This window comes from Zerene cesonia, chromosome 19 (assembly GCF_012273895.1).
Source record: "Zerene cesonia ecotype Mississippi chromosome 19, Zerene_cesonia_1.1, whole genome shotgun sequence".
Taxonomy (NCBI): Eukaryota; Metazoa; Arthropoda; class Insecta; order Lepidoptera; family Pieridae; genus Zerene; species Zerene cesonia.
In genome coordinates, this window is record NC_052120.1 from 2338551 (window position 1) to 2358242 (window position 19692).

Consider the following 19692-nt stretch of genomic DNA (forward strand, 5'->3'; position numbering starts at 1 on the left):
TATCTAATTAAAAAAAAGAAATAAACTGCATTTTAAAGAAATTGCTCATTTTGTATTATAATAGAGAGCACGTAACACTAATTTAAAACGTTATAAATATAATGAGATTCGTGTTTTGGCTCTGTAATAAATAACGTGATAAATTATTAAAATATGTAATGAGCGTAGGGTTATTTTAATTTTTATATTAACTGTCCATATAAATAAGAAGAAATTGTTAGCTCACATTGTAGGCACTTTGGAACAAATAAAATATTTCTTTAAGTTATGAGAAAGAAAGAGAAAGCGTTGAAAAAGTCAAATATTATAATCGTTTTTAGTACCAAAGGCGTGCGTTGGGAGAGGCCTACATCAAGCTTCGGACGGGTAGCGCCTGAGTGATGATTTGCCATTAACCATTAAAAGTTTGATTCAAAGACTATTTGTGTTCTTCAGGATGGAGCTCGAAGTATTCACACTGCTGCGAGGTACGGCCATGTAGGGATTATCAACACATTACTGCAGAAAGGAGAGAGTGTGGACGTTACTACAAATGTGAGCAGTTTAATAGTTTTATATGTTGTCATTATATCACCTTGTTTTATTTATTAGTAGAAATTTAAGAGAGAACTAATAAATTGGTATCTCGTAAGATAGCTCTCACAAAAGTTAAGCACTAAACCGGTGTAATGGTTATTTAGTTGGCGCAAAATAAACTTGAGTCTGGAAAAGCTCGGAAGATTAAAATTTGTATTTATTTTATTTATTCTCTAATCGACTCAAAATTAGATCTTAGTAGTAGCCAAATATTTTAGCAAAAATGCTTGAAATATAAAAAATACATACATGGTCATAAGATAGCTGTATACAGAATATTCGACTAATAAATATTCTCTATAAGAAAATACATACTCATAATAAAAATATACACAGTTGAATTGAGAACCACCTCCGTCTTCCCCTAGGATTATAAAGTGAAATTCCATATCCCTTTGTGGGGTATAAGGCAGATGATATACATATTTCACAGATCGACTTTCTTCATAGAAAAGTAGTAGCCTTCTGTGTCCTGCCAGACCGAGACATTTTTATGTGTGGGTTTCCATAACTGGGAATCCAACCCAGGACCCCTCGGTCCTACATTCACACGTTTACCGCTGTACAAAGGAGGTGGGTCATGTGTTCGTTTTAGGTACAACGGTTGAAAATAGTGCAGATACAAAGTAAATAATAAGTGGTCATAATCAGCCATTATTTTGAATAACATTGCTTATGCATAACATTATAAAATCCAGGACAACTACACGGCTCTGCACATAGCGGTGGAATCATGCAAGCCGGCGGTCGTGGAGACCCTGCTGGGGTATGGGGCAGATGTTCACATTCGCGGGGGCAAACAGAGGGAGACTCCTTTACATATAGCCGCAAGGATACCTGATGGTGAGTGTATGAAAATTATTTATTTTGGATACACTCTTGACTACCTTCGTGATAGGTTGTGGTATATAAGGAATTTTGTTTTTTTTTTTGTTGTAGTAAATAAATTATTGTAATACAAAACAAGGTTTGGCAAACGTTTTACGATATTACATAAAGCATCTGAGAATAGTATACAATTAAAATTATTCGTTCGGGAAGTAGGGGAGCCGAAAGCCCATATGTTTTTTCTCACTCTTCCCAGTCCTTACCTTTGTTCGTCTCGTCAATCCTTTCTTAATCTCTCTCCAATCTATAGTCGAGAATCCATCCTTATTCCGACCTTCCGTCTCTCCAAATGTTCATGGGCGGTGGTAGCGCTTACCATCAAGCGATCCACCAGCTCCATCACCGATGATGATATATAAAATAACACGGAATTTTCACGTGACCGCACCGTACAGGCGACAAGTGCGCGCTCATGCTGCTGAAATCCGGCGCCGGACCGAACAAGGCGACGGAGGACGGCATGACGCCCGTGCACGTCGCGGCGCGGTTTGGCAACCTCGCCGCGCTGCTGCTGCTGCTCGACGACGGCGGCGACCCGCTGCGCAAGACCAAGGTGAGCGGGGGGAGCGGTGGGGGAGCGGCGGGGGCGCGGCGGGGGAGCGGCGGGGGAGCAGCGGGGGAGCGGCGGGGGGAGTGTACCACAGTACCACCGGTGGTCTACAGTAATCCTTTCATGTCATGACTTCCTTGGTATAAATACTGTGCACTAGGGTTGGTATACAGTATTCGTTACTTTGAAGGTGGTGACCAGTTTGGTAGGGATACTGTGTACCGGGCTGGTACACCCGCATTCTTTTCTCTAGGGGGTGATGACTTTGTACCAGGGTGGTACACCGTATTCATTTCTTTAGAGGTGATGACCATCTTGGTAGGAATACTGTGCAATAGGGTAAACAGTATTCTATTCTTCATAGGTAACTAGCAGTTCGCTCCGGCTTCGCTCGTGGTACATATATAACCTATAGCACACAAGACTCACGTTCATATTCAATGTTTCAAATTTTCAATTCAATTGTAAAAGTTTTCCAAACTGGTGTAGTGGTTCTTGAGATAAACTTGTAAGTGGCAGGTGATGAAGAAACAGAATCATTTGATATACTGAAATTTCTTATGTTTAATGGGGTCATAATGATGTTGAATTTGAATTTGAATTCAATTTTATTTCAGACCGGTGAAACGCCGCTCCATATGGCGTGTAGAAGTTGCAAACCCGACATAGTCCGGCATTTAATAGAATTTGTAAAAGAACACAAAGGCGAAAAAGTTGCAACGCTATACATCGATTCGGTTGATGAAGACGGAGCAAGCGCCTTGCACTTCGCAGGACAAATTACCAAAGAAGAAGTAAAAATTCCATCGGCTGATAGGGAAGTCGTTAAATACTTAATGCAAAATGGCGCCGATGTGTCGTTACAAACGAAACATAATCAAGAAACCGCCTTTCACTTCTGCGCCATCGCTGGCAACAACGACGTCTTAACTGAAATGATAACCGATATGTCAACCGCCGATGTGAGCAGGGCGTTGAACAAACAAAATTCTATCGGCTGGACGCCATTATTGATCGCATGTAATAGAGGACATATGGAACTCGTGAATACATTGCTATCGAACCACGCAAGAGTCGACGTCTTCGACGTTGAAGGCAGATCGGCCTTACACTTAGCTGCGGAACACGGATACTTGCAGGTCTGTGACGCGTTGCTAACAAACAAAGCGTTCATCAATTCAAAAGCTAGAAACGGCCGGACCGCCCTCCACTTGGCGGCTATGAACGGATTCGCCCATTTAGTCAAGTTTTTAATAAGAGACCACAACGCTGTGATCGATGTGCTGACGTTAAAGAAACAAACACCGTTACATTTAGCCGCAGCGAGCGGTCAAATAGAAGTGTGCAAATTATTATTAGAACTCGGTGCCAATATTGATGCGACGGACGAATTGGGTCAGAAGCCAATACACGCTGCAGCACAGAACAATTATTCGGAAGTGGTGCAGTTATTTCTACAGCAGCATCCGAATCTGGTGATGGCGACGACTAAAGATGGGAATACTTGTGCCCACATAGCGGCTATACAAGGATCTGTGAAAGTGATCGAGGAATTGATGAAGTTCGATAGAACTGGAGTGATATCGGCCAGGAATAAACTGAATGAATCAACCCCGTTACAACTAGCGGCTGAAGGTGGACACGCTGATGTAGTCAGGGTTCTTGTGAGGGCTGGAGCTTCGTGCACCGATGAGAATAGAGCTGGCCTAACAGCTGTCCATTTAGCGGCTGAACATGGACACACAAATGTGTTGGATGTTATGAGGTCAACTAATACTTTGAGGATATCTAGTAAAAAGTTAGGTTTGACGCCGCTTCATATAGCCGCGTATTATGGTCAAGCAGGTTAATATACATAGCCACTCTTTTATTGGTCTCTTTGGTTTCTTTGTAGAATATATTAAATTTCGTTATTTTAACATTGTTCATAATATACGTGATTTAACTCGATATCAATTTTAGAAACGGTTCGAGAGCTGCTTTCCCACGTGCCCGGAACGGTAAAGTCGGACGCACCAACGGGAGTATCTTTAGTTCCCATACTAGGCGCGGAGTCTGGTCTCACTCCCTTACACTTGGCTGCTTACAATGGTAATGAGAATGTTGTGCGATTGTTGCTCAACTCCGCGGGAGTACAGGTTGATGCTGCGACGAATGAAAATGTTAGTATGGTGATAAATGAATTTAAATTTTGTGAGCTTAGTCATGAATGAATAAATTAGTAACGAAATTGAAATTTCATCAGGATTTTTAATATTTGTTAATATTTCATAAATGTCAGAATAAATTTATTAAATTGCATTATTGGAATATTGGGCGCAGAAATAAAATGTTAAAAACAGCTTTTCTTTATATTTGCACAGAGAGTAACAAACTATTTCTCATTCCCATAAATTATTTATCATTTCTATTTATTTATTAATTAATTGCTCTAAGAATATTCTGATTAAACTTATCCTAAGAACACATATAAATAATTTACGATCTTATCGCGTTTTGCTTTTTTCCAGTTTGTTACTAAGTTTGTGTAATTTGTATTGCAGGGTTACAATCCACTCCATCTAGCCTGTTTCGGAGGCCACATGTCCATAGTGGGTCTCTTACTCAGCAGATCCGCAGAATTACTCCAAAGCACAGACAGACACGGCAAAACCGGTTTGCACATAGCATCAACACACGGACACTATCAAATGGTAGAAGTGCTCCTCGGACAAGGGGCTGAAATAAACGCTACTGATAAAAACGGTTGGACTCCACTACATTGTGCGGCGAAAGCTGGACACCTGAATGTAGTGAAATTGCTGTGTGAATCAGGAGCATCGCCGAAAAGCGAAACCAACCTCAATTGTGCTCCCATCTGGTTCGCTGCATCTGAAAACCACAATGACGTATTAGAATATCTATTACATAAAGAGCACGATACACAATCGCTAATGGATGATAAGAAATTCATTTACAATTTAATGGTGTGCTCGAAGAATCATAATAATATACCTATTGAGGAGTTTGTGTTAGTATCACCGGCGCCGGTTGATACAGCTGCTAAATTATCGAATCTATATGTTAATTTATCAACTAAGGTAATGGATATTGTTTTAATTGGATATGTAAATTTTTCGCTGTTTTTCAATTCCATTTGTTTATTGAGTGACAAATATATGCAAATATTCTCTTGATAGAATTTCTTATATATGTCTTATATTTTTGAGTGAAAATCAATTTTCAAAAATTAGCTAGAACCCGCGGTTTATTTTGCGTGATATCCGGGCAAAAAGTTTCCCATGTGCTTGTCAATACTATTATCTATTTCCGCACTATAAATTTCATCCGATTAGATGTTTTACGTGAAAGAATAAAAAAAAAATCAATCTCACATATTTTTACGTCAACTATATTAAATACACACACATAACATAAATGTAACCGCTCTTTTGGGAATTGTAACAAAAACAATAACGCATTCATATTTATAATAATAGTGAGATGATAAGATATGATTAAATGAAATTTTATAGGAAAAAGAGCGTGCCAAAGATCTAATAGCAGCTGGTAAGCAATGTGAAGCGATGGCCACTGAACTACTGGCTCTAGCGGCGGGAGCAGATTCCGCTGGACACATACTTACAGCCACTGATAATAGGAATATTGAGTTCCTAGATGTTCTGATCGAAAACGAACAGAAAGAAGTGATCGCGCACACTGTCGTTCAGAGATATCTTCAGGTAAAAAATAGGTAACTTCACCTATTACGATTACGAAAGTGTACGTCGCTTTTATAGACGATAAAGTAACTTATCAATGCTATAATAACTTAAAAAATCATTTGAATACCAAATTGTAGTAAAAAAGAATTTTGTCTGCACATTTTACCTACCTTTTAAACTCGTGCTCAAAAATTATCTTGTTACAGGAACTCTGGCGAGGGAGCCTCAAATGGACTGGCATCAAAATAATGTTCCTTTTTTTCGTCTTTATCATTTGTCCGCCCGTTTGGCTCGTCTTCTCTCTTCCACTAGGCCATAAATATAATAAGATACCGATAATTAAATTTATGTCATATTTAACGTCCCATATATATCTTATGGTATTGTTAGCTTTGGTTGCCATAACGCCTATATATAACTCAATATTTAGAGAAAGTTTAGTTCCTAGGTGGTATGAGTGGATATTATTAATTTGGTTGAGTGGTCTCCTTTTGTTTGAACTTACGAATCCCAGTGATAAATCTGGTTTAGGCTGGATAAAAATAGCAGTATTATTGTTAGGAATGGTGGGCGTAGCGACCCACGTCGTTGGCTGGATATTTGTATTACCAAAATATTGGCCAACCTTAATGTATTGTAGAAACCAATTTTTCGCCTTATCATTTCTCTTAGCGTGTGTACAAATTTTAGACTTCTTGTCTTTCCATCACTTGTTTGGCCCGTGGGCTATTATTATAGGCGATCTAATGAAAGATCTAGGTAGATTTTTAGCAGTGTTAGCTATATTCGTGTTTGGATTCTCCATGCACATAGTAGCACTAAACCAACCTTTCAGAAATATAAATAAACCAGAAGATAATAAATACGCCAGAACAGCCAGAAGAAAACTGTTTTCAGACGGTAAGGGCCTCTATCGTGTTATACATTTTTTCACCATTTTAAAAATCTATATTTTAAGAGGTTTCAAATGTTGTCATACCATCAATAAATTCATTATATTAATAGAAATAAATTTAAATATGTGTGTACGTATATATGCTATCAAAAAAGAACTATAACACATTTATACAAACAGTTTCGATAATTCTTATACTAGAAAACCTTCGAACGAAACGACAAACATGGATAGTTTCTGGAGAATCTTACCGACGAAAGCAAGGTCCAGTGGGCCGTAAGTGATATAGAAATAGAAATTTATGTGACCAAGTAGATAACACCTTTGCAGTTCCGAATCATCCATACTGACTCTACTTCAGTGTGCTTTACACTTTGTATGCCATCCGCTTACAGGCTTAAATGTGTGTCCATATCGGGAATGTTATCATCATCAATGTGAATACATACAATAATATCAAAACCATCATAGCAAACACACAAACAATGGAATGTATTAAATTTATGTCTCATATCAGAAATTTTGTTATTATAGTTTACGATATTCAATAGTTGTATAATGTCGTAAGCAATGATTCAATATAACTGTTAGTTATTAATGTTAATGGAAATACGTATAACATGTGTTCTGCTTGCAATGATTTCTATTTTTGAAAATTGAAAGAAATCGTATTTGTAGATGCAAATATGTCAACATTTATTTTAGATGCGTGGAAAGCAGAACGCACTTTATGCGTGGAACTTAGTTTTAGTGGAATGAGTGGCCGACTTCACCGCATTCGATGGAGCATATGATTTGCGCATGCCGCGGTTGGCTTTTCCTTCGTTTGTCACCGGTGTCTTGAGGTACCACTAAGTGTTGGATTTGTTTAGCTATTGTCTTCGTTGTGGCGTCGTCATGCGCCCACGCTGGTTATGTCGCTACACTGGTAGACGGGACTGGGGTAAATTGATGCAGGCATGTTCAAGATCTTATAAATTATATATTCAGAATTTCACACTACTATATACCAAATAAAAATACGTGTGCTTACATACAAATCAATCTACCCCAACCTTACACTTAGAAAACTACAGTCACTTTCATATTGTACCATACAATTATCACTTTTCTTTGAGACATGATATAATATGAAACACTAGTTCTTGTTTGATCGGGGTAAATTGATGCATTGAACTGTCAAATTGTAAATGCTTGCCTGCCTCAACGTACCCCTGCCTTGATGTTAATCAGGACGACTTCCATTCGAGTGTTGATTCTAGCGACACTGTCACCCGTCGAGGCGTTGGAGAAATTGTTCTTCGCCCTTTTCGGCCAGATAACTCTGTCAGATCTCAACTACATATCGAGTGTGCGACCTCTATGGACACAAAACCTGTTCAAGTTCGTCTTCGGTGGCTACTTGTTGATGTCCGTGGTGGTGCTCATAACGCTCCTCATTGCGATGATGTCGGACACTTACCAGCGAATACAGGTAAATTTGCCGTCAACGTGGATTTCATTGTTCACAGTTACCATGAACCCCGTGTTTTCGTTCGAGCTACTGTTCTTTGCGGTTTTCGGCCAGACCACAACTGAACAGACGAGGGTCCACCGAAACGATAGCAACACGCAACCGCAGTGGACTAATTATTTATTTAAAATAGTTTTCGGAATTTACATGTTGGTGTCCGTGGTTGTACTCATCAATCTACTGATTGCTATGATGTCAGACACTTATCAAAGGATACAGGTAAACTACCATCTAATTAATAGTTTTAACAGGACCATTATTTAGTACTTATGGAAAATAATAAAAATTGAAAATAGATATAGACTTACTTAATGTTTTCTTATATTATCTTTTTGTCCATTATACATTCAATCTACCGACATTAAGTGTTCATATTTAATTTAGTAATAACAAAAAAACCTTAACTACTAAAATTTGTCAGAACTGTGGCTACAAAAAGCTGGTCACATTTTTCTAATCATTCACACACTATACACATCGCCTACCTTATATTTTTATTACTGAGCAAGGAAAGGAGCAGGTGGGCCACCTGATGCCAAATAGAAACCACCACTTAAACACTTTTAGCACTGATTGTGTCACAGGCGCTCTGCCGGTATTTAAGTAATACTTAGTGCTTATAAATAACAAAACAGTTATAATAAAATAACATGAATGATTATAGGCGCAATCGGATATAGAATGGAAGTACGGCCTGTCCAAGCTGATCCGCAACATGCACCGCACTAACACAGCGCCGTCGCCGCTCAACCTTGTGACCACCTGGCTCATGTGGTTGATACATCGATGCAGGGTAAGATATATTAACTAAAATATAGTTTAATACTAACTTCTTTAAAAGTATCTAATGTCTTAATTGTTTTTGTATTCCTCGATGGTGAAATAACCATAATTTCATTTACGTCTGAATAGCAAAACCAAAAAATTAAATGGTACCTACAGGATGCACAAAGATTACGTCGTTTTTCCTGTTCCTTTTAATAGAAGAGAAATAAAATGTCATGCATATTTTTAATTTCCAACAGAATCGTCTAACAAAGAAAAAGAGGCCAAGCTTGGTGCATATGATTGGTTTGCAGAGGCAGGACCAAATGAGCGCGAGATCTAAGGCCGGAGCCAAGTGGCTATCTAAAGTCAAGAGGGGACAAGTTGTTCCTAAAGGTAAGAACATTATTACACATGAAACTAAATCATACCTAAAATTAAATCTCATCTGACAATAAATACAAATAGTGTAATTGCAGTATTTAAATAATAAATATTAGCTTATTATTGAAACTGCAATAGTTGTACTAACTGAATGAAACACATCTATTTTTGAGAAAAGGATGTACAAACAAAACTAGTCTTTAAATCACAATAGACAAAATCCATACCAATTAGCTTAAATTCTCTCAGTCCAAAAACGTATTTTCAGATTCCACTCGTCTCTCCGTAGTACATTTAAGTCCATTAGGTTCACAACTGAGTTTCAACAACATGACTAGAATAGAGAACGTAGTAGATTGGGAGATTATTGCCAAGAAGTATCGAGCTCTCATGAGAGACGAGCCTGAGGAACCCGTAGCTAAAGACACTGAGACTGACACCGCTGAGAGTGAATCGGAAATTGTTCCCAATAATATTGCTGCTGTTCCACCTTGAATATGAGACGATGATGAAGAAAGAGTAACTGATAAATGTATAAATATAATTGAAGTGAAGCAAGGGAAAATCATAAATGTAAATAATATTGTAAGAGCTTCGTTGTAAAGGAAGTGAAAGATTTGGTAATTGTCCCATATAGGAGGAATCAACCAATACATGTATATATAATTTTGAATTGGTGGACGTTCCATAATCGATACTTTTGAAACATTTTGAAGGAATTTACTGGTCTAGATATATATTGGCTCATTTTATGCTACCCGTCCAATACTAGTCAATAGTCATATTTATTATCAGCCCATATATGTTCCCACAGCTAGAACACAGGCCCACTATGAGGGTTCAGGCCATAAACCACCAAGTGCGGGTTGGCAAATGTCACATGACGTCGAACATTTTGATTCTTGGATATGCCGGTTTTCTCACGTTGTTTTCATTTGCCATTTTGATCCACATGCGAATCTATTTATTTCTTGCATGTTCACCTGATGTCGAATTTCCGCCTTATCGACTTTTAGTTCAAGGTACCTAATGAGCCATTATTATTTATTATTATTATATAAATAATAATGGCTCATTATTATTGAGCCATTACTGCTTTTTATATTATCTACACTAATATAATAAAGAGGAAGAATTTTTATTTTTGTTTGTTTGTTTGTAATGGATAAACTCAAAAGCTACTGGATGATTTTGAAATTTTTTCACCATTACAAAGCTGCAAGGGCTATATATGTACCACGGGCGAAGCCGGGGCGAAGTGCTAGTATATAATATAGTCATATTATGTAGGTACCTAATATTTGTATAAATTGAGTTTTTGTAATTTCCTGTAAGTGCTAGATAATGTCGAGACTCTAGTCATTCGGAGGTACATTGATGTTATATTAAAATATTCTCCAGATGTTTTTATTATGATTTACATTGTAACGAATCAATCACGTGTAAAAAAGATTAAGCTATCTGCGGAAAATGCCTCGATTCATCCGCACTGATAACGAAAACAATAAATTTTAATATATACTAATATTATAAAGACAATTTTCTCTTGATTTATACACAAAACATTTAACGAAAATACATGCTATACATTGACGCAACTGATAGAAACAATGAAAAATATCGAGACTGAGAGACCGAAAATAAGTGACGATTAATTACAAATGAACGGTGTTCACAAAGTTTTGACTTTATCGAATTTGGGAGAAGACATGGAAATACAAAGTAAACTGTTGGATATTGTTTCGATGGAATTATATAAATAAGTGAACCTTCCACGTATCGGTGTCGATAAGAACAATATTTTTCTAATTTAGATAGTTTTAAGAAAATATTAATACAATATGTCCATAATTTAAGCATTAACTGTAAACGTAACAATATTTTTGTAAATAATCATGTTATGTATTTGTGTACGTATTGTTTTGAATAAAATACGATTCTACAAGTATTATGTTTCATTTATATAACCACCCTTCCTCTCTTACATGGCTATTTTATTGATTATTAAGTAAAATCGTATCATAGTGTAATTTAAAGCGTTTGTTGGCTCACGAATTTTGACCAAACAAAACTGTCCTTTATATTATATCCTTGATAGTACATCACATTTGTCGAATTCATTTAATTACGCTTCGTAGTTCAAATTTATCAAATTCGTCATAACAGAATTAAATTACCAGTTCATTGGTTCTGGAAAGCTTTGTTTTCATTATTGCAATTTTTAAATATGAAATAGTTTCATCCGACCTCACGTGTTTGTCATAGAATAAGACTATACATAGGTAGGTATAGGTGATAATAATGTATTTAGTGTTATCACTTTTGTTACCTATCAGCCTATTAGCATTCTTTCCTATTTAACTTTCCATACAACATACCGTTGCTTTCATATCGCTAAAATGATTTTATTGGTAGCGACAGTTTTCTGTAAGTAAGCCTTAGTATTATTTCTTCAAAATAAAAGATTTGTTACCATGCAACAAATAAAATACTGTTCTAATGCATAGTGAAGTGTTTATAAGGTTTAAGCTTAAGTATATATTTCACTCGATATAAGTATAATACTATATTTATATGTTGCGTGATAAAACCTGAGTATTTGGAGGAAAGGTGTTTATTAAGTTACCAATAAGAAGTATATGAAATAATCCGTGCATGTTTTATAATATTTCAGACCTCATTGATACTGACGCTGCATTCTTACGATGCTATCACAGGTATTTTTTAACTTTTCGTGTTGAAAAGATATAATTTTTTACTTTATCTTGCTAAATTCCACACATACATAAATACTTATAGTGTTTAACACTTATAAGGACTCATAACTTTGCAAGTCTAAACGAACTACATTGAGCTAAAGCAATTGCTGTTTTATTATATAACTTTTTTTATAATGGTATTCATAACTAGAGATTTTTTTTATTCTAGCTCGAAAGACTTCACTGTTACTCCCCTAGACACGCCTCTTGATCTGCTAAATTCTCCATATTTTGATATAAATAGTAAAACTGTAATATATGCCTTTGGATACACTGGACAAGTTAACAGTAATACGACTTCAGTTATGAGAAATGCCTATTTAAACTATGTAGATGCAAATTTCGTACTTCTTGATTGGGAAAAAGAAGCCAGCGCAGATGATCTGGGATTTTTTGTGGCTTACGGCGAAACAAGCGTTCCAAATGCTAAAAAGGTATGTCTCAATTTAATTCTTATAAATTCATACAAACAACTGTGTTTAGGCGCTGAATAATTTTGTCCGCTATTGCTAAAAATAATGTTCTATAAGTGTCTGTAAATGTTTCATAGTTATACAGGTTGGCAATCAGCTTGGAGATGCAATTATTCAATTTGCTAACGCTGGTTTAGACTTAACGACATTGCACCTGACAGGACATTCTCTAGGCGCCCATCTTATGGGATACGCAGGTTACGAAGTGAATGATAAAGGAAAAGTTATCGGCAGGTAATATTTCTTGACAAAAAAGCCTGTATATTCAGTTACATTTTCTACTCCTTGAGTAGACTTGTCAAAAAGAATACTCGTATTTTACCAATTTCTTAATGTAGGTATTTTTAGAATAACAGGCCTCGATCCTGCAGGACCTCTTTTTACGAAACCTTCATCATTGGATGGCTTGGGGCCATCCAGTGCTGCATTTGTTGTCGGCATTCACACCAATCCTGGAAGATACGGTACTACCGACAATGTGGGGGACGTGGATATATGGGTCAATTGTGATTTGAGTGAGCAACCTGGTTGTGATGACGGAATAGATGTGCCATTTGGTCTTTCAGGTATCTACCTTTCCATCACATCTTATATATATGTAATTTTCAATACCCATTGAAAATACATAGGTATATTGTAAGGGTCTAAATTATATGACAGAAGCCTTGAATCTTTTGTTATTATTTTTAGATATTGGCAGTCATAGTCGTGTGGTATTAATATATGCTGAAGCTCTGAGCAATCCAAGAGCATTCCCTGCTATCCAAGCTTCTAGTTGTAATGACTGGAAATCAAATTACAGTGGATATGGAAAGATCATTTTTATAGGAGAAGATATTGATAATGAGTAAGTTTTTTATTTACAATACCGGTTAAATTGACAAACTTATGATTATATAACTTATGATGTTTAAGTATTCAGTACCATAATAATATAGCGATGTAAATATGTGGCAGTCTACCGTCTACGCCCTATCACATTATTTTTTGCATACCTACAAAGTTCTGTCTGTAAAATCAAAAAAGATATAACTTTTCACAAATGCAAAAGTAAAATTGAAGTGGTTTTGACATTTAGAGAATCGAAATATAACATATTTGAGGATTTGTGATTTTCATCTTTCAGATCGAGAGGACAGTATTATTTAAGAACAAATTCTGGGCCACCATACGGAGAAGGAGAAGAAGGAATAGAACCATGAAGATTTTAAATAATGTTGAATAAACGTAGCCTACTCATGAAAACATGACTTATTTTTGACTAGCCAAACGATAGTGCAACATTATATTTTTATTACAGATCCCATAAGGAGACACGGAAATTAACACTTTACTTCAGAAATAAATAAAATCAAGAAAAGGCACCTTACATATACTAAATACACCCAATAAGTATTCACAAATCCTATAAACCCTAAATTATATATCAATCAAATCGCACATGCAAACAGTCAGTGATATCGTATGCAACCGAATAACACTATTCGCCTTCAAAACGTGGTTAACTTCTTATTTAAGAAACCTTTGACATGAAACAGGCACTAATGTACTTATGTCAAGTGATATAAGTGGGATAAATGTAAAGACAAATAGACATACAAATAAATAACTAAAAATTCTAAAAAATTTTGTTTCAGTTCTACTGTCGTCATAGTTTTCATATTATATCATCCATGTACAGACAGCGACCGTGTACGATTTTATTATTTACACTACCTAGTATATCTATATACACTGATAGATATGCTACACATTATGTAAAAATTCATATGTGAAATAGTAAACCTCATTCACATTATCTAACTTGAATATTGCAATACTTGAGTACTCAAAAGAAAGCCAACAATACGAACAAATAAGTGGCCATGACGTCTATAAGAACCGGTATGATTTTATTACTCATTACTAAAAAATATAAATTATTGTCAACTGAATTGATACTTATATTTGTTACGAACCAAATACGTAACTTGATTTAACACGTTTTTTCACCTGTATTTTTTATATAACCGACTCCCTTAGATTAATATTATCGTAGATAATATAGAAAAATAAACATGGACACTCGCTTCGGATGTATATATCGATTAAAAAAAAAACATTACCTAACAAACCTAATTATTAACAAAAGTGATAGGTATAAACGTTGGAAAAATACTCATTTTTATTTATTTCACATGTGAACTGTGCATTTCTAAAATAACATAATATTGAACAATGACCTTGGTACTTATCAACTTTGTTTTGTATCAAAATGTTAAGTAGATATAGATATCAGTAAACGTAATAATTTTATCAATATTAAAATTATAATATTTCTTCATAATTAGTTTTTTTTTATGTCATAACGGGCAACTGAGCTGGTGGTTCGCCTGATGGTAAGCGATCACCACCGCCCATGAACATTCGCAAAGGTTGTTACGAATGCGCTGCCCGCTTTTATGGGATAAAGGAAAAGGAAAGGATTAAATACTGGAAAGATGGAATGGACTAGGACGGGTGAGGAAAAGGAAACGGGCCTCCGGCTCATCCACTTACCGAACGAAACACAGTGGCATGCCACTATTTACGCCGGTTTTCTGTGGGGGTGTGGTACTTCCCCGGTGCAAGCTGGCCCAATTCGTGCCGAAGCGTGCTCGACTACCACAATAAAGATAAGTTGTAGACATTTAGCCATCTTCCTTATATGTAGTATTTTTAAAATGGAAATCAGCCTGCTATATCTTTATAATACATGCTAGAGAATAATAGATCTCTTTTATTATAAAACATATTTATCAATACAAATTTTTGATATTTATTCATTGGCTGACTTTAGATATGGTCTATCTCAATGTATGACTATGACAATTTAATTCAATATTCTGTATATTTATATTTCGCAACTGCACCCTGTATAAACAGGTGTTAATTACTATGAGTTTAATTAAAGCAAATTAATTTTGAACCATTATCATTATTTTAATTTAATATCATCGTTGCTTCGACTTGGCAATGATGTTGGTTTTACAGATTGTAGCGTTTATCATATTATGTGAGTGTACATATTTCAAATATTCAATTAGATATTAAGTCTATTTGCTATTTTTTTAATAATTCAAAGCCAGGTAGGTTTCAATAAGTGTTATCACTACAAAATAGTTTGCCATAATATTTTAACAATAGTTTAATTTATAACAAAACCAGACGCGACACCCGGAAAGGAAGTTGTTCGGATAAAATACATCGCATGTTAAAGGTATAAAACATAATATTTGCCTTAGGATCACATTTACCTAAATCTGTAATAATTAATAATATCATAATTATTGAGCCCTTTAACATGTGACGCGGTGAATTTAAATAATATCAAAAAAGTTAAAATAATTAGAGAAACAGCTTAGTGGAGAACTTATATTTTACTCACAGAAATTACGTAATTATTTTTCATATATATAATATTATCGTTATACACATTGACGTAGTAGGTAGGTATATTTCACAGTTAAATAATGCGAATGTTAGTGTTTCGTTCGCTGCGTGGAGCCGGAGGCCCGTATCCTATTCCTTAGCTATGCCAGTCTTTGTCTGTCGTCGTCTGTCTAGTTTGCTTAAATCCTCTTCAATTCTTTTTTTATCTCTTACAATTTAACCTTACGCCTATGTAAATACCCAGGGGCGGAGGTAGCGCTTACCATCAGGTGACTTACCAGCTACATTGCCGACGATGCCAAAAAAAGGCATGGAATTATTCGTCCATGGCGAGATTACACTATACGTAGCGTCATTTATTTCATTGTAGATGTTATTCATAGTAGTAGAAATTACATTTTAGAAAACTTTGACATGAAATTAATGTTACGGGCTAAAATTTGTTAAAGTTAATATCTATTATATACCTAATTAATAAATTAATATTACTGCCAGGTTCAGTTCGTACCGAAGCTGCTTATTTGCGGATTTATAACAGGTAGATATGTACCTACTGTATTTAACGATTTCATAGTTAATGAACTTAACGCAAATAATATTGGTATCTATTATCTATTTCTGTATTAATATTGTTTTTACTCAATTAAATAATTCAAAAATTAATACTTTGTGGATATGAAATGATCAAATGATTCTTACCACAAACTGATCTGAATGACTACTTAAAAAATATGTTGTAATATGTTATAATAATTATTACAATTACGTTTTAGTGCCGATGACGTCGATGTTACTCCGCTAGAAACACCTCTTAATATATTAAATTCCTCATATTTTGATAAAGGTCGTAAAACTATTATTTACATATTTGGTTACACGGCAAAAGTAGAAGGATTTTACACAAAAACAGTAAGAACTGCTTATACCAACAATGTGGACGCTAATTTCATACTTCTTGATTGGGAAGAGGAAGCAAAACAGGGGAGTTTCGGGTTTGCTCTGGGTTACGCGCTGTCAGGGATTCCAAATGCTATGAAGGTAATATGTTACTGTACTATATAAACATAACAATATGTTTTTTTTTTATTTTTTTTAGTTTTGTATATTTTATTTCATAACTAAATGAGAATTAATCTATTCACAGAATTAAGTCGTGTTTTAGGTACATCCATAGAATAATGTCATATTTATTCGCCATGATATAAAGGATTAATATCATCAATGTTTATAGTGACTAAATAAACATTTGAATATAGGTCGGCGCACAGCTTGGAGATGCAATTCTTCAATTGGAAGACGCGGGGGAAGATTTGAACTCAATGCATTTAATCGGTCATTCATTGGGTGCCCACCTTATATCTTACGCCGCTGATAAACTAAACCAGTCAGGAAAAATGGTTGGCAGGTAAAAACACATAATTCCGTATTACGAGACAAAGAAAATTCACACCTACATAGGTGGAACGTTCAAGTAATCTTGGTAGTCGGTGCCTACACCTCATATTATATTTTTATAAGATCATCTTGAGGGTGAACTTTAGAATCTCCTTTGTAGATAAAACAAAATCAAAATCTTGACAACATCTTGTAGGTCGTCATCATCATCAGCCCATATATGTTCCCACTGCTGGGACACAGGCCTCCTATGAGGGTTTAGGCCATAATCCACATATCTCTACATACCACACTACTAAAACATTTCAATTCCTGTATTCCCAGAATCACAGGCCTCGACCCTGCTGGTCCTTTATACTCAGGACCGCCATATAACTCCGGGCTACGAGCGAGTAACGCTAAATTCGTCGTCGGGATTCACACAGACCCTGGGACTTACGGAACCACGAACAATGTGGGACATGTAGACATATGGGTCAATTGTGGAGAAAGATATCAGCCTGGTTGTGACAACACATTAAACTTACCATTTGGGCAAGCTGGTACGTTTCTGTGATGATACTTTTACTGTAGCTTTGCCTTGACTTCAAGAAATGACCTAAATAAATTATGAAAAGATTTGCGGACAAGACGTCATGAATATGTATTATATCCATTTAATAAACTCACCTTAATGGATACCTAAGATCAAGAAATCAATCAAAAATATTCATATAGACCTACTTATATATATAGATATTTTCAACAAAGATTCCGTTCTACTTTGTCACTGTTACAACGTAGTGGTACTTGTCCTTAAATAACACTAATAATGGACTACTTTATCGTATCCTTTTTGACCCTAAGACTCCTTCCTATCTCAAAAATAAATTTAACTTCCTGCATTGTGAAAATTATTCCCTTCGTTCAGTGGACAGGCTTGTCCTGTGCATACCTTTTCACCGCACGCATTTCTATGGTGACTCTTTTATTATCACTGCCATAAATCTTTGGAATGCATTGCCGATTAATATAAGACAACCCCAAACTCTATCTATATATTAGATCGTGCTTTTGACTCAGTATAGTTCATTCTTTTTTTTTTTTGACGTGACAACGTCTTAAATTAGGTTGCGGCTCGGAGTCACTCATGAAAAAGTGTAACGCCCGGTAACGTTACGATGAGTCACCGAACTATGATCGGTCCGCCGCGCGCGCAGCACTAGAGAATTAGGCGCATTGAATCGGCGCGTGCTTGTGTCTCTGTCTCTGTCTTTTTAGTAAACAAAATATATTTTCTATAGTTAAAATTTTCATTCAATTCCTTGTTCCTTTTGTGCAATTTAATAATATTCATATCAATTAATATTCTACCGAGAAAAAGACGTTGTCACGTATTATCTTCGCCCGTAAAACCGACTTTACAGGCAACCATTTTTTTTTTTCGATTTTCTAATTCATGATAATTATTCTCCCTTCCATTTTCTTTTTTTTTAACACACTATGTAGGTTTATGTATTATAAGATATTATTATTTACATAGTGTATATGTGTATGTATATTTATTTTATATAGGTATATGTTGTATGTATATTTATTTTATATATGTGTATGTTGTATGTAAATTTTTTGAATGTAGTTTTTTTATTTGTTATATGTCCTTTACTTTTTACCTACCTCCTTTTGAATTATGTTGCTATCTATATTTAAGTTGGTTGCCTGGTAGAGATCACTTATAAGTGATAAGGCCGCCTTCTGTGCTGTATCTCCTTTTTTTTTAGTATAAGTTGTTTTTGTATTTTGTTGGCAGCACAATAAAGTGTATAAATAAATAAAATAAATAAATGGACAATATTTCAATGCTAGTATAAATCCAAACTACTAATTGTTTCGAGTGTAAAACAAATCAAAAAGGACTTGCAATAAACAATACAATTCCTTAATATAATAATTAACTGAGTCAATTTTACAGATTCTTGCAGTCACAACCGTGCTCCCTTAATCTATGCCGAATCCCTTGGCAACACAACAGCATTCCCGGCTATTCAGGCGTCGGGCTGTGCTGACTGGAGAGCTAACTATGATGGACAAGGCGATGTTATCTACATAGGAGAAAATATTGACCCGGGGTAAATTTTAAAATATTTCCTGACCATTTCAATTCGCCACAAAACATATATTTTTAATGGGATTTGTAATACAATCATTCTAATGAACGTGACCTAAACCCACCTGGCCGTTTATGAATAGTGGGTCAAAAACCATTTTAAATTGTTTTTTTTTTTGTTTTTTCAGAACACGAGGCAAATTTTATTTAAAGACAAATTCAGAAGTACCTCTTGGATTGGGTGATGAAGGATTGCAGCCGTGATGTTGACTCATAAAAAAATGGGATTAGTT

The 19692-nt window shown here is 35.4% G+C and overlaps 3 protein-coding genes across 3 annotated transcripts in view; all 3 read left to right on the forward strand.

The window, feature by feature from the left end:
- The window catches only part of LOC119834451 (serine/threonine-protein phosphatase 6 regulatory ankyrin repeat subunit B), a 31699-nt gene extending 21929 nt beyond the window's left edge, over positions 1 to 9770 (forward strand). Inside the window, exons 8-19 of the mRNA XM_038358814.1 lie at positions 436 to 534; positions 1275 to 1419; positions 1860 to 2017; positions 2632 to 3859; positions 3977 to 4176; positions 4558 to 5094; positions 5530 to 5736; positions 5925 to 6618; positions 8125 to 8345; positions 8791 to 8919; positions 9152 to 9287; positions 9544 to 9770. Coding sequence (XP_038214742.1) covers positions 436 to 534; positions 1275 to 1419; positions 1860 to 2017; positions 2632 to 3859; positions 3977 to 4176; positions 4558 to 5094; positions 5530 to 5736; positions 5925 to 6618; positions 8125 to 8345; positions 8791 to 8919; positions 9152 to 9287; positions 9544 to 9770 — 3981 coding nt within the window. The remainder of the gene's footprint in view (positions 1 to 435; positions 535 to 1274; positions 1420 to 1859; positions 2018 to 2631; positions 3860 to 3976; positions 4177 to 4557; positions 5095 to 5529; positions 5737 to 5924; positions 6619 to 8124; positions 8346 to 8790; positions 8920 to 9151; positions 9288 to 9543) is intronic.
- A 1857-nt stretch (positions 9771 to 11627) lies between these two features.
- LOC119834452 (vitellogenin-1-like) lies at positions 11628 to 13798 on the forward strand. The gene is made up of 7 exons (XM_038358815.1): positions 11628 to 11702; positions 11950 to 11992; positions 12204 to 12468; positions 12593 to 12741; positions 12856 to 13073; positions 13198 to 13354; positions 13634 to 13798. The coding sequence occupies exons 1-7, from the start codon at positions 11675 to 11677 to the stop codon at positions 13707 to 13709; spliced, it is 936 nt and encodes a 311-aa protein (XP_038214743.1). The 5' UTR covers positions 11628 to 11674; the 3' UTR covers positions 13710 to 13798.
- Positions 13799 to 14987: 1189 nt separating this feature from the next.
- On the forward strand, positions 14988 to 19425 carry LOC119834291 (lipase member H-like). Its single transcript, XM_038358629.1, has 5 exons — positions 14988 to 15006; positions 16829 to 16956; positions 17175 to 17323; positions 17638 to 17855; positions 19265 to 19425. Exons 1-5 carry the CDS (start codon positions 14988 to 14990, stop codon positions 19423 to 19425), a joined length of 675 nt encoding a protein of 224 aa, XP_038214557.1.
- The last annotated feature ends 267 nt before the right edge of the window (positions 19426 to 19692 follow it).